At 39.5% G+C, this 16,095-nt stretch overlaps 1 protein-coding gene across 4 annotated transcripts in view; it reads right to left on the bottom strand.

Moving 5' to 3' along the window:
- SULF2 (sulfatase 2) overlaps positions 1-16,095 on the bottom strand; it is a 152,872-nt gene that overhangs the window by 54,052 nt on the left and 82,725 nt on the right. For all 4 annotated transcript variants that reach the window (XM_068149877.1, XM_068149874.1, XM_068149875.1 and 1 more), the window contains 3 exons: positions 12,119-12,300; positions 10,190-10,441; positions 4,427-4,666 (listed from right to left, as the gene is read on the bottom strand). In XM_068149877.1, coding sequence (XP_068005978.1) covers positions 4,427-4,666; positions 10,190-10,364 — 415 coding nt within the window. In that variant the 5' untranslated portion in view covers positions 10,365-10,441; positions 12,119-12,300. The remainder of the gene's footprint in view (positions 1-4,426; positions 4,667-10,189; positions 10,442-12,118; positions 12,301-16,095) is intronic.

Below are 16,095 nucleotides of genomic sequence, written 5' to 3' on the forward strand. Positions count from 1 at the left end.
CACCTGCACATGACCTTGTAGAAAGCACTTTACTATTCTGTCTCTGCTTCTGTCTGCCCTTTGACTCTGTAGGTCACCAATTATTCCCTAGCAAGTGACTATACACAGAGATCAACTTCAGTTCAGTTTGTAAGTATTTTTGTTACAAGAAAATAGCAATCAGCAACTATCGTGGAGAGCAAATTCTACAGCAGGGAACTGATAAGCTAAGAGTTTCTCCTGCACCTACCTAGGTACTAAAATCTGATTACACTTTACAGGTTCATTCCTCCTTCAATAAACCAATAGTCTGTCTTCTTTTTTTCCCCCCCTCACTATTTAATATTAAAATCACTTTAAAATGTCAAAGACTTAGTGAAGTGGATAATAATTATTTGAATGCAGTCAGTCACTGTATCTTCTTAGTCTCATATTAATGGGGGGAAATGGAAGATTGCCACTGAATTTTAATGAATTCATTAGTTAATTATTGTAAAGCCCCTTGAAAGTGCTAAGAACAATTATTACTTTTATTCCCAAGGAATTTTTTATAATGGCAGAGATGGACCTCCCACAATGACTTTTCTCTAGATTCAAAATGCAAAACTGGTGAGAAATCAAATGTATTAATTCTCTGCATAATTCAAGTATGGATGTGCCATTAGAGTGAGATGCTGACGTTACCACACAAGTAGCAGCTTCTTCCTTTGTTACAAGGTTCATTTAACTGACTCAGGTTAGTTGTGCTACAGGGTACTCCTCAACAGGAACCAGGACAGTAAGTCGGCCAAAATGTGTACTGCATTTGCTGCATACTGAGCTACATTAAGCCCTAACATGAATTAACAGAATTCTCTCAGAAGATTCACTGAGGCCAGGGGAAGTTCAGGCTCGAGGTGAGGACAAAGTTCTTCCCAGAGAGAGTTGTTAGCCTTTGGAATGTGCTGCCCAGGGAGGTGGTGGTGTCACTGTCCCTGGAGGTGTTCAAGAGGGGATTGGATGTGACATTTGGTGCCATGGTCTAGTAGGCACGAGGTCTTGGGTGACATGTTGGACTTGATGATCTTTGAGGTCTTTTCCAATCTTATTGATTCTGTGATTCTGTGAAAAGTGTCCTTCTGCCAGGCTGAACTTGGCCCACCATCCCAAATTCTGTTGAATTTAATAAGACAAACATGTCTTTTCATTTCCTGACTGCAGATAAGGCTGACAAAATATTCTGGAATCAGTCACCAATTTTAAGACATAATCATTTAGCCAGTCAAGCAAATGGAAAAGAGAAGCTTTTCTCATTAAGTAATGTCTAAGGGAAAGTTTAAATCTGTATTCCAGAAAAAAAAAAACAATAAAAAAAAAAAATCTTGGTTTTTGTTTCTGGAGGACCCAAGCATGCAACAATGCACTGTGCATTTTAAAACCTGTGTCACCAAAAGAAGTGTTTGTGCATGTTTCAGAGAAAATGTGGGGGGGTTTGTGGGTTTGGTTTTGGCTTTTTCTGTAAATGTTCACAAGGATCCTTTGGCAGAGAAATTGCCCAACGTTCAGAAAAGTGTGCAACAGGTTCTCTTTGTTTCTTACCCATTTTAACCATTTCCTGCTTCAAGCTGAAGCACTAGTGCCCACTATTTCAATTCAGTGATGATTCAAATGTTGCTTGCACTGAGTTTTCTCAAGGTTAATTCATCAGTTGACTTGGTTTGTTCACATGAATTGTCCCTCTTGCCTAATTTTCCACAATAGGTAATAGGGCAACCATGTGACAAGCTCTTTGAAATCAGACCAATTGCTTAGTATACTGAGATTGGAAACTTCTCTACACGTAGTGGCTACGTAATGAGGACACAGCGTTTCAGTCTCTACTCATGACACTAGCATTTATTAGATTGTGAGACAGGTTAATGCAGATGAAGAGACACCTGTTATACCTACTGCTTCACTGGTTTCCACTGTAAAAAGAAAACCCATCCTTTGCCTTGCCATGATACTACTTTAATTGATCCACATGAAGTGACAGCAGTCCCTCTACATGTTGGTCAAAATCCTGACTCGTAAAGCTGAAGAATGAACTTCTCTTGACCCCAGCCTCTTGCTTTCATTTCTATTCTGCCAAGTCTTATGCCTAACAAAGCTGGTAAAACTTTTTAAAGGGTCAAAGTTAAAAAATAAAACTGACAACTAAGGCTGAAGCTGAGAAGCAGTTATAGGGAAGTCACACCTTTTCCGTCTCCTTTCGTATTTTTTACTTGCAACTTGTGCAAGAGAAACCTGAGCCACACTGCTCCCTCCTGCCCCCATACCCAAAACATTTCCCAGAGGTGTCAGCAGCGGTCCAAGTCTGTAGAGATACAAACCACAAATGCTACCAGCATTGGAAAAGTGCAGAAAGAATGGTCCCCAGCAGAATCTTTTGAAACAGAACAAAACAGAGGGAGCTCACAGTGGATAGAGATGAGGGCAAGGAGATGTGAAACAAGTGGCAAAAAAAAAAGAAAAACAGAGAGAAGGTTAGGTGGAATAGAAGACTACAATTTCTTCCTTCAAGTTTAAACACAGGAGAATAGATGAAAAACACAGGCAGAAGGCCAGACTTATGAATGAAGGGGGAAAAAAAAAAAGCAAACTCCTTTCCAAAATATTAGCTTTCCTACTCCACAGTTGTGAACTTAAAGATAAAGGAAAGCCTCAAAAGGCTTTATTCCTCATGGCCTCTTTCTTCTCCTTCTTAAAGGGAAGAAAAATATAATCCCCACAACCACCCTCTTACTGCTGGTATCTTTCCTAGTGCATAATTCAAGACTTGAACTGGAGATCAGAAGTGAACATCAGCCTCCAATGATGGAAATTTCCATTTAAATTTATATACTACGATATCACATTTAATTCCACAAATGAGGAATTCATTTGTACCTGAAGATTGCTTTTCACTTGTAGAAGTATCATTTCTGTGGGTTCCAGTAAATTTAGTTTGCAAAGTAAGAGAGGCAGACTGCAAATGTAATACAGATTCACTAAGATCTTGAGTCCAAATTGAAGCAAGAAGTTAATGTGAAGCATTACCTTGTGAAGCAAGAAGTTAATGTGAAAGTGTAAGACATATAAACACCAGCACACTTGCAATAGAAGTGCTAGTTAGTAGCAATTGCAGATACTCCAAATACAGCCACTAAATGCAAACATTACTCCAGTAGACAACCACAGCTACGCACAAAACAAATAAACTAAGAAGAATAAAACATTAACCTTGGTGTGGCATTCATATTGTCATTGGTATTAGTGCCAGGAATGATAAATCAAGGGAAACAGCAACCAATTAATAAGGTCTGTGCACTTCCCTTGATTTATTTCTTTCCAAATTAATTCAGGTCTTTACTTCAGAAAAACAAAACAAGGAAATTACCTATTTAAGACCCAGACTTTGGCACAATAACATGTAAAACTCATATGAACAGTTAGAAAGAAAATAATGATCTTGTTACAGTTACAGTTCAAGTTCTATACTAGGGTTTAGAAGCCTCAAATACTATAAACTCAAAGGAAAAAACTGTACTATAAATAACTGTACTACAATGTTTCAGTACATATACACTATAAATAACACAAACAGGTTTATTCCTGTTTTTCATTGTGACAGAAGGCATTAGCAGGGAAAGTGACAAAACAACCCTAACAGGCAAGGACCTAAATCTCATTTCTGGAGAATGCAAGGAGGAAATAGTTGCAAAACACATGCCCCATAACTTCTGAAAGCCTTTCTACAGGGTTTCTCTTCCCAAGAAGCATTGCAGGCAGAAAGAATCATTTGTTTCTCAGGAGTCCACTTGATCTTGCCAATTATTCCTTACTCATTATTTATCCAGAACACCTTTCTGGAAACGGACTGTCTGGAGAAACCAATCCAGCTGCCAGCTGTGCCCTGAAGCACAGAAGCAGCAGTCCCTTCTCTTGCATTCTTAGTTTGATTAATGTATCTGTTTGCTAAAAACTTCAGATGGCTAACTCCTTTCCATACCATCTTTCTCATCTCTTCTGTGCATTTCAGGTAATTGCAGGGCATATTCTGTGTGTGCTGTGCCTTCAGGTCAAGCATGTGTGTTACTTTATCCTTCCCAGCTTCTGAAAGGTTTTTGTTTGGGATTGGATCTTTGTTTGTTTGGGGGTTCTGCTTGTTGATTTTTGCTCAGGCTTTTTGGTTGGTTGTTTTTGTTTCTTTGTTTTGGTTTTGTCTGTGTGGTGAGTTGTTTTGTTCTGTTCCCTTGGGTTTTCTTGCTCGTTTTTTAATTTCCTTAAATAAAAGTACCAGGAAGCTAAACCTACACACAAAACTGAAGCTCTGATATTCTGCACTGCTGCAGTCCATCACAAGAAGAAATTAAAGTATTATATACATTAGCCTCTGTATTAATATAAGTCTTAAGAAGCTCTCAGATGGAGCCAGCCTGGATCTTACCTGTCCTGTACCCTGTGTTGTTGAGGTACACTGCAAAGGTACGGATTTCATGCTGAGCCTGCCAGGACGGTGAAGAACAGTTCTCATTGTTGGTGTAAGTGTTGTGGTTGTGGACATACTTCCCTGTAAGAATAGAGGACCGAGATGGGCAGCACATGGGTGTTGTCACAAAGGCATTGATGAAATGAGCCCCTCCGTGCTCCATGATCCGTCTTGTTTTATTCATCACTTGCATGGAACCTAGAAGGACAAAAACCACATCAGAATTATTTCCCTTGTTTCAGTCACAAGAGCTAACAGCTCACCTGTCACATCAGAGACCAGAATAAAGCACAGGTAATAAGGGCACTGGAATCTCATAGTGAAGCCAAATCCAAAGAGATTATTCTCCCTCCTCTAGTGAAGCCCTCCCGTTGTTCTAGAAAGGACCAAATACTGAAGTCCTAAATTAAGATCTGAATCAAACCTGTTGACATAGATCATAATGCTGTTTTAATTTCTCTAAGCTCAAGATTTACCACTATAACTATCTGCACCATCTGTGCAGCCTTTCTGGAGTCATTAGCACTGTTCCAGTAGCTGAAGGCAAGAAACAGCATGCATTAAGCTGACAATGTGGCCTGAGGGTGAGCTTCACTCTGTGCAGCAGCCCTGACCAAAGTTTGCATACTCCTTAAGCATTATTTAATCCTTGGTTTCAGATGATACCCGCCACGCTGCCTTTTGTGCCAACCTTCTGCAAAAGGCTGAGAGTTGTAATTACACAATCACAGAACCACTGAGCTTGGAAGGGATGCTTGGAGATTATTTAGTCCAACCCCCTACTCAAGCACTGTCTGCCAGAGTTGTTCTCTAGATAGAATGCTCTTTTCTCTAATATGAGGTATTGGTAGGTATTGATTTCTGTAACTTTCAGTGAACCAAAGACACAGTAAAGGTCTCATAAGACTTTCTATAACCAGCATGGTTTCTGTTTATCCACTCAATCCATTCTGATAATGGCATTACCTAAAACTCTCTAAATTTTCTTAGGCTAGGTTTGATACAATCAGGCTTCTGTATGATAGATAACACCACACAGCTTGTAACTCTCAACGTAAAAAAACACAAGCAAATTTAACTGGCAGGGACTTGGATGAATTGGGGCCACAGGAGTAAAAGTATTTTTGCCAACCATTACTGAAAGCCACACTGCTGCCAAACAGTTACTCTGTTTCCAGTGTGAGACAAGGCTTTGGACAAAGACTGGATCTTAACCATAGACATCAACCTAGCTAAACCTGAATCCAGATCAGTTCTTCCTACACACAGAAACACCAAGTACCAGGAGGGAAAAAACCACCACATTGAGTTTCCCTGCAGAGCGAGTTATACTTGACCAAGAGAACAACTTTCATTTTCCAAAGAATTTGTAATGGTACCCATCATCAGCATGACCTTGCAAAGGAAAGTAAACCTTTCCATCACCAGTCTTCCATTCTTTTCATGAGCAGGAAATGCCAACAGACAACGTGAAGATGGGCTCCTGCTGGAGTAGGGTTTGGACTAACCTACCCAAGATTGAGCTGGATTAATCATTCAGCTTTAATCAATGCATCCTGCAAACATCTGGCACAAACTCTATGTTGTTTCTGTCAATAATGGGTTTAGGTTTCTTCTAAGCTCTTTAGACAGAGATTTCATTATGAAATTGCAACAGCAAGTTGATTTAATACAAGGTACATAGATACAGCCAGGAGTCAAAACCTAAAGGGAAAATGGTCATAAACCACATAGGAAATCTGACTCTTTGGCACCATGAGGGAAAGTTAACTCCTACTGTAGATCATTTAACCTAAAAATTGCTGTAGTATTAGTTGTCTTGGGATAATTTTGTTGAAGTTAATATTAAAAAAGAAGAGGAGAAAAAAAATATCTGTGCATTTCTCAGGTCAGAGGACATCTGTCACATCACTTCGAGACAAGAACCAAGGCAGGGTATTGCACTGCCCTTTTCCAACTTCACATATCAAAAAGATATCTGAAGAAAGCAAGCTTTTTTCTTCTCATAACTGGGGTAAGTGTTAGTGCTCAAAGGCACTAACACAGCAGCTAACAATTCTATCAGTCAATTATACATTAGGTGAGCCTGCAAACTGTGAACATTTCCTCTGGGTTGTCTTATGAGCTAACCCAAGCAGATCGAAAGAATGCTTTGTCATCCCAATATTAAAATACAATTTAACAGTCCCTTTAAATGACAGAGGCATCTGTGCATAAATAACAGTACATGTTAAGACTCCCCTTGGGGACAGTAACCTCCTTTAATAAAACTGCTGTAATGACAAAGCCCTATATATCAACAGTCTTTAATACAAAAACATATGATCTAATCTGCTTTCCCAGCTTGGGAACTAATACAGAGTGACAGATCAGTGGAAGGTAAAAGTCCAGCATACTCTTCCATACAGTCTTAAATAGGCCAGCTTTAAATATTTTAAACAGAATTAAACCAGCCAACCAAAACTTATTTTCTTCAGCTTGCCTCCAATACAAATACAGAATGGTGAGAAAAAGAAGAAATTGATCTTTCTGTGGCAGAAGATCAGTTATGTATTAATCAGCAACTGGAACCTCACCAAATCACCTTTTGAGTTGGAAAACCATCTGGGGTTTCATTAGTGGATGTACCAAAGCAAGTCATGCTTTGACATGTCAATATTGAATTTAGAAAATGTGCTGTTACTGGCCTAAACCCACGGATAAGAAGTAAGAATTACTCAGAAGTTAAATGTGAAATTTCTAAGCTATTTTAAAATAAATCCATTGGACTACTGTGAATATCTGAAAGTTCAATCAATTCAATGCATTCTGAAAGTTCAATCGATTGGATGCATTCAGGCTGCTCCCTGAACAAAGCGAAGCAGAGCCCAGGCTGAAATTGCTCTTGAAATCTGAGTGATATCCATAACTTTCCCTAGTGTGGCTTTCCAGTTCACTTTAGGGATAAGGCTGATATTTTGAGTAAAATTAATGGAGGAAAAAAAAATACCAGTTGTTTAGGAAATAATATTGATTTTCACACTAGTTGTGCCAGAGGTCATAATTTATGTGAGGTTTAGACAGCTCCAGCTGGTGAAGAACTTAAGTTCTGAGTAACAAGCATAGGTTAATAAGCAGTATCCATACACAAGTTAACTGAACCCCAGTATGTTAATTAAATATCCCTTAAAGCCTTCTATTTTTATCCTATTTCAACCTCATCAAACACCCTTTTCCTGTCTTCATTTCCTTGTTCCCCCCCCCCCCCCCATTTAATTTTAACAAGGCTCTAAGGCCCTAATCTTCATGTACGATAAGCAAGAAAAATTATCTTTCATGCCACTTTAGTAGCTTTTCAGAGGAACATGTAGGAACATACAAATCACCTCTCCCTCAGAATTTTCTATTGTGGCTGAAATATCTTCCAAACAATCTGATTTTTCTCCAGCTATGAGGTAATGAAATGAGCTGGTTTGTTAAACCTCAGCAATATGGTAGGCAAACCTAATTAAACTGGAGATGCTGAGTCCATCACACAGGGGACATCAGCATTATACTAACTTGGACTTAAATGGCTCTAATGGGGAAAAAAAAGCCTTTGTTTCTAATTAATTATTTCTCCTCGCCAGTGTATTGCTCTTATTTACATTCTGCTTGTCAGTACAGCTCCTCTGATTAGACAGTCAACTGACTGCATATGTTTCAGTAGTTCTTGGTCTTCTCATTTGTCTTCTCCCATTTGTACCCATTACAATTTACACACGTTCTCCTTTGACTGAGAGATTCTGCATCCTTTTCATCAGCCTTTTCCTTTTTTTTCCCCAGTATGAGGCTGAGGTTTGCTTTCCCAAGGAAAGCTCATGATTAACAGTAGTGCAACAACAACAACAAACAAAAGGAATGAGGGGAAAAAAAAAGTTGTACCCCTTTCCTGAAAGAGGCAGCATTCTCTTTCTGGTAAGCTCCACCTGCTACTGGTGCATTCTTACATGTCTCTTAAATAAAGGAAAGGCTGTTCAGACCACTTGAGTATGTGGTGTCCTCATTTCTTGCCTCAAAAGTAGCCACATAAGAACACAGAAAGCTACCAACAGCTATCAGTTACAGAGTATTCTTAAGAAAGAGATGAAATCTTAGGCTAAGTTTTCTCTGCTATGCCTTCATAGCTCTCCTCAGTTTCGACTTGTAATTCACATCCTGTTTTCATCTTTCTTAAATGCATTAACCACAATCCCCTCAAATGGCAATTTTGATTAACTTGGACAGCTCATCAGACAACAGACAAGAACAAATATTAATTCAAACAAATATTGGGCCTCACAAAGCCATTAGTGCCAAATGATGAATATCAAATCTCAGCTTCATCAAATGGATTGTCCTCAGTTACATCCTAATTTGTGCGGACACATGCCCATTATGTCTGAAATCGGAAAGCATCAGATTATCGGAGAAGAGAAGTATACTGCCCAAAGGACTTAGACAATTGCATCAGAATCAAGCAGGCTAGCACACAACAGAAGATGATAAATTTTTCAGGACCACCTTCTGAGCCTGCAAGATAAAGCACTTTAAGTTCTTTTGGATATGCATTATTGAAACTGCTTTATTTGTCATACAAATAACCATTTTAAGTGTGACAACAACAACAAGATCTTCTGATCCTCTTAACTTAAATTAGGTTTCTATTTGGTGGGCTTACTGCCATGGCAGACTTTTCCCTCAAACTTTGAGAAGAATGTGACAGCTGTGACACTGCAGACATGCAGGGAGAGTGACAAAAAGAAAGCATCTGTAAGAATACCGCCGCACAGCTGTGATTAAGTTCCCAACCAGATGAGTAAGTATGCAAGTAACACAAGTTGATTAACTTAACTATAGTGTTTCGTTTCTTCTGTGAGGTCTGTTTTCCATTTTTTCCTCATCCATCCTAGAAATTTGATGCAGTTAACTGTCAAAAGACCTCACCAGACCACACATACACCGGCTCTTGTCTTTCACATGACCCAAGCTTTATGTTTCTAATGCAAAATACAAAGTAGTTGATGCTAATCGCTGCTTCTAACTGCAGACAACATTTGGTGAAGACAAGCTTGTTCAGGTAACAGAACAAAACCCAAACTCCATGAGTTAATTCATTATTCCAAATCATTAGGCAAAGAGTGCATTTAATCTTTGTCCCCTTTCTTCAGCAATTAACGCAGCGTTGAATAACACAGCAGAGCCTTTTCATACTAAGTGATTTTGGCCAGTAATTAACTGCACATCTAAATGGACAATACCAGGAATAGCATGACTACATTAGGTAACATTTAAGTAATTAAAATTGTACATGTAATGAATGTCTGCAATTATGCAAAAAAAAAAAATATCTGGGGTAATTACATAGTGCAACAATCAGTTATGAGTTTAGATCTACTGCTTTGGCACACAGCTTCCCAGGTTACACTCGCAGTTGCCAGAAGCGTAGTTGAGGTGTGTAGATGAAGACAGATAGGCAGAAGTTTCACGTTTCCACAGAAAAAGGAAGTTTGGCATTTGAAGTTGAGACTAGTTTTTGCTGTCCTTGAATTGCGTGCAGACAGAAAGCATTTCCTACATAAAAGTAGGTTTAAACTTTTGCTACTTGTTCTTCCTATTATTTTTCACACTGGCAAAAAATAGTATTTTCAAAGAAGAATCTAGCTTCTAGGCAAAGCAGTGCCATACTCATTAGCTACAATTCTCTTTACGTTGGGCTCTTACCAAGTTCTACGTCCTGGTCATCGGTAAGAACAAGGATGATGTTTGGGCGGATGTTCCTACGGTCTCGCTGAAATCTTCCCTTCAGACGCTGATTTAACAGGAAAGCTGAACTTCCATCCAACAGTGACACAACAGTCATCATGAATAATCCAAGGACAATACTGTGATGTGCCATATTGTGCTGATTTAATGTTCTCTCTGAAGAAGGTAGGTTAAAGGCTTCTGTTTCCTTTTTTATTGTTTGCAGGTCTCCTATAAGGGAGAGGGAAACAAGTATTTTTTTGGTACCTTGACACCTCTGCCCCCCACAAGAAACAAGCAAGGTTCTCTCCACAGAAAAGCAATGTTTGAAATAATCTAACTGATTAAGAAAAAACAAACAAACCAACCAACCTACTATAAAGTAACTGAGTGTTTTTCCAATGCCAGCTACAAGCAAAACCTTCAAAACTTCACAGTTCACAAGGCATTCCCAATGTGGGCAATGAAGTTTCACTCTATACTCAACTTTGGCAGCAAGTTCAAGGATGTAGCAGGGTACCAAACTCTTGCTATGAGAAAAAGACATCTTTTTCCTTAGGGTTCTGGGGTGTTTTGAGATGACATTTGTGTTTACTGCATCAAAAATGCAGATGCTGCAGGAAAAACCCCACCTCTATCTATACTTTTTTATCAGGGCTGTGGTAAAATCTACTGAGTGAACACCACATTTGCACATTCAAAAAGGATCCTCAGACAGAAAGCTTGTTACATACTGATTTATCTTACAAATTTCATCAGAGTGCAGAGCTGCCCAGATCTTGGAACTATGGTATGACACTGTTTGAAGTCTGCTACAGCTTTGATGTTAGTCTTGATATCCCTTCAGCATTTCTCTTGGTTTACAAGATTTTAATATTTCTTTTAATATCATCACTATTAATGAATACATTGAAGGCCCATTAGTGTATATGCTTGGGAATGGACACACCAAAATGGTTTGTGCTGCCTATGACAACACAATGCCCCAAAGTTGATTGGCTTGCAAAAGAGGGAACATCTAACTGGTACTGCTCCTGTTCATGAGCCAATAAAAAACTCTCAGCAATTCCTTCAAGGAGATTCCAAAAAAATGAGGAAGAGTGCTGGAGAAGTTTAGAAGTCACACTTTTGCTCAGTGATCTTCTAGTACAAGAGGATTTTCTCTTGTTTTTGGAAGTCTAAGTAACAGTATAGAACTATTGAAAACATCAAGTACTAATTATTTTGTCAGATCCAGTGATCAATGAGGCTTTTTTTTGTTTTGTTATGAATTCCCTACTTGCTGCTTGCCTTTTCCTGGACTGGTGCCAACGATCTCTTGTAATGCAGTGAAAAATCAATTAAAAATGACACAAAGGAGACGATCTGCTTTTTGTAAAGATCAGAAATGCCTGAGTAGAAAGAACCTAGCACAGTGTGGCTTAATCCAAGGAAATGCTTTGGCTATTCTGTCCCTGAAGACATTGGGGGAAACACTTTTTCCTCCAGCAGATTATTTCATAGCCGTATTATCATCTCTGTCAGCATCTGTTCTTCGAGATAAAACTTTGATTAAGAAAGTTCTCATGCAACAGCAAAAATCACTGGTCTGAAAAAAAAATTATACTCAGCTTCTGTGCTCAGCCTGAAAATGCACACTGAAGTCTCCAGTAAGTCAAATGATATGTAGCAATAGTGTGATGCAATATTTATTAAGACTGCTTTCCAAAATTGTACACTTCACAGGGCTTGGAGGAAATGAAAAATCTGTCTTCCTTCCTAGTCTCTCTGGTATGTTTCACAAGCAGGTGAAATCAACTCTTTGCAAAGAAACAAACAAAGTCTTAAAAAAATATCCCCACACTTGTTCTAGTGGGTAAGGAAAGAGGAAAGTTCAGCTTCCCAAGTTTACAAATACACCTCCAGTACCTCTGCTGCAGCTCAGAGATTCTCCAGGCTATAGCAGAAAGAACACCAACAAGTCCTATCAATTTTCATTCCTTGTACTCAAAATTCCATCTGCAGCAGCACAACCAGGAAGAATCATGTCAGATTCGATGTGTTGCTACTGTCCAGAGCAGTCAAAAGCAGCTTGAGAGGCAAATCTGGATCTGTTTCAAAAGAGGAGGAAAAAAAAAAACCCCAAAAGTTAGTTCAGCAGACACATACTCCTGGGGACCAGCATTACAAGGGAGGGGGCATAGAAATGGCTTTTGCTCTTCAGAAATTGCTCCATATGTACTTCTGCTTAAGGAAAAAAAACCAACCCCAAACCTGACAATACAGATGTTCTCATTTAAATTATTTTTCTGAAGGTCTAAGAGCCAATGTGATTTCTTTCTGCTCTATACTAGCCAGTGGCTTCTAGGAATAATAGTGTTTGTTGACTTTTCTTCTAGCCTTCAGAAGGCTGTCCTTGTTGGAGCTGATTATAACTACACTCACTGTAGAGCATTGTGCATACACCAGTCTTCCTTGCATTTTTCTCACTTGTTTTAAACAAATGCATGGAAATAACCTCATGACCTCATTGCCTCCTCCCCTCAGCCTGCCTTTTCCTCACTCTTTATAGCCCCTCCCTCACTCTGTTTTATCTAAAAATAGAAGTTGTCCCCGGCTCAGAGAGCTGCTTATCTCTCTATAAAATACTTAATGCACTTGGGGATGTACACAAACTGCTGTTCCACAGCTATTTTATCCACGCTTGTGTATTTATAGTTAATTAGTTATCTTCGAGAAGATACTGAAAATGGAGGAGAGAATCTCATGTCAAGTACAACAGGCATCCTCTACCAAACCTGTTATCTCTTTCTCAGCACCCTCCTCGATTGAGATTTTCTTTGCTATTCTGATGTGTTATGTTCCTATTATTATCATCAGGGTAAGTACTACTGGGAACCAACTCAAAGCCTGTAATTATGTGCAAAAACTCATACCAATAGCTAGGTAAGAAAATTAAGGCAATTTTAGAAAATAACCTATTTCTTAGAGTATGTACTCATAAAAGACAGACATGCCACAACTAACCGCATATATGCGGTAAAATCTAAAAGCCAGCTTTAAATAGCTCGCACAACAGCAACAGAAGAGTCTTGCCTGGATTGCCAGTGGTCAAATAAAGATTGATTTTTTAAAAAATATTTCATTTAACCCCTGGTCTTTGGTGAACTTTAAGGCAGAAATACGATATAAAGTCCCCATTAAGAGTTCCTTCCCCGTTTTTGTCAACCATTTTAATCTGCAACTCACAGACAAAGCCGAAGGAGTTCCACAGCAGTGCCCCAACTTGCCTTCCCTTTGAATACAGCACCCTCTCCAATGGTGCATTTTGATCTGAGTGCTACAGATGGTTCTCTGCTTTATGTGCCTCTGCAGGCCATCCTCCAATATTAAAGATGTTTAATCTGTGGTGGCTCCCATGAGAATTCGGTATGCCTCTTGTTTTCTCCCAGACTACACACATGAACTTCACAAGTCTGGTCACTCCTGTTTCGTATTTGGTAAAGTGCTATCAGCCATTTATGAAACGTTCTTCAGCTGAACCTTGTTAAGCCAATGAAACCTCCTCGCAGGCTGCTCTAGAGAAAGCCTGGTCCTCTTATTTTCTATGGTTTACGGTTCCGTTTAGCAAGTCCCTGACTCCCTTCATAGCCTGAATTAGATCCAGCTGCCTCTTTTTGTTCTTAACTCCTGCTAGTATGGGGAACGAGAATAGAGCCAAACTTAATTCTCCTGTGTGGCAACACAGAACATTACACTAAGTCACATTATAAATGTTGAAGAGATAAAGCCAGACTTCAGTACGTTCATTCTATTTATGAAAGAATGGAGCCAAGTTCTCTTCCCGAGTAGCTGTACACCAAGGAAAGACGTCTTTTTAATACTGCACTCTAATTCATGTCAGTTCCACGGCAGCACAGGCAGGATGCACAGGGATGACCAATGTCATCTATCCCCAGATGGTATTTTTAACACGCTATTGATCAGTATTGCTTGGCACAGATGCAGCAGGCACTGTGTGCACAACTGTAACTGACAGCAGCTTGCAGATATCAGCGCTCCCAGCCTTGTTAACACAAGTCCTCACACAACTGTCCCACACATAACCCAGAGCAACTTCCCTGAAGTCAAGCAATTAACTTATTCCATTAAACACAAGAGCAGCATCTGACTTTCTGTGGCAGAAAAAGTACAAACACCTAAGAAATTAAATCTTGTATCAAATGTGTAAGTTAATCCTGCTCCAAGCCTGCTTCTAGAAAGCTGTTTCCAGACACATTTACATGAACTTACTACAAAAAACAACGAAAAAGAAGCATACTGCAGACCCTGAATACAGGATTGATGTAGCAAGTTCAACTCACCCAGCAGCCACCACCAAACAGCACGCAAAGCACACAGCAGAACTGCACAGTAAGGGACTACTAGTTAGCAAGAAACAATGCACACCTGCTCTAAGGGTGGATGGAGCCAGTACCAGATGTGTTATTTAAGCAGGCTTAGGTGTGCCAGTTGTCCAATATTTAAATTTGCTAAAATATATGATGCTGGAGCCATTCCCTAGCAACACAACCAATTAAAAACACTTTGCCAGTTAAATGCATTCAGTGGTACTGCTGCTCTTTTAACTCTCCAATCACTCCCATACATCCAGGTTTGGCTATTGTCAGTCCTCCTTCACTGAAGCTGTCAACCATCATCTGAAATGTTTCTCTCTCACAAACAAAATAGAATGGTATTTTTATTCGTGGCTTGGGAGCAATCTTGTTTGCAATCAGACAAGGTTCTTAGACAAAGGCTGGCATCAACAGCTGTAATCTTACAACACACTTTCTCTTATAGTGTTTTTTTTTCCCCCCTGATTTTTTTTTCTTCTCCAGGCAGTCAAAAATTTAAGAGGAAGCACAAAAATCAAACCTCTGACATTAAGTGTGCCTCTCGAGGACTGCAGTTGTGTTCAGCTACCTGCAGAAACCTTGGCTAAAGTATTTCCATTTGCAAGTACCTGCAATTTCTCCAGGGGAAAAAAAATAACAATAAAAACACCACCACCCAAAAAACACCACACCAGGAACAGCTTCCAGGCTTGTTAGAGCACTGAATTACTATTCAGACATAGTCTTCTAACTCTCTTTCCTTCTGGTAAACTCTATACCAAAGCTAAATATTTATCATTGTATTACAGAATCTCTTCCCTATTCTGTAACTTTATTTTAAATACAGCTGAGGTATATATTAAGTACTTACCTCACTGGGGCTTCAATAACATACTTTCTACAAATCCATATTATTCTGTTTAGTGCTTACAGGTTATTAGTAGAGCTTCCCAGCAGCACACAAAACAAGTCAGTCCACGGATCCCCCAAATCCAGATGCAGTAACAACTCATTAACAACTTATAAACGACCAAGAATTATTTCCTTATTATACTTATTCTTCTCATGTATTTATAAATAATGCAGAGAAACAGTCTTTGATTTTAAAGATATTTCTATTGGCTTGTTTTAAGTACAGCAATACCCACAGACTTTCACTTCTGAAAGCACCATAAGGAAATGAATGCAAGTGCTTTATGACAGAAAAAGTAGGCTAGCAGAGCTACCACTGCACAGACACATTCTACCAAGCAATGAGAAATTTTTGCAGCCGCACACAGAACCCCCCCCACTCCCTCCCGCTGTGTATATCCACCTGCAAACACACGCATTGCCCAGACACCACGGGGATCTGCTAAATAGGCAGCCAAGAGCTCTGGCATCAGTTGTCTGTCTTCAGAAACTCTTCTCAGCACAGCCACGACCCTGAGCGGCTCCTGCTGCCTCTCCCCATCCGCGGAGATACACCCAGGGAAGGGTACCCAGCACACGGCTCGTCCAGCACGCCCCATCAGCGCCGTATCCGATTGT

The sequence above is a fragment of the Melanerpes formicivorus genome, unplaced genomic scaffold (genome assembly GCF_026170545.1).
Source record: "Melanerpes formicivorus ecotype bairdi unplaced genomic scaffold, bMelFor1.0.p_v2 SCAF_19, whole genome shotgun sequence".
NCBI classification, from domain to species: domain Eukaryota; kingdom Metazoa; phylum Chordata; class Aves; order Piciformes; family Picidae; genus Melanerpes; species Melanerpes formicivorus.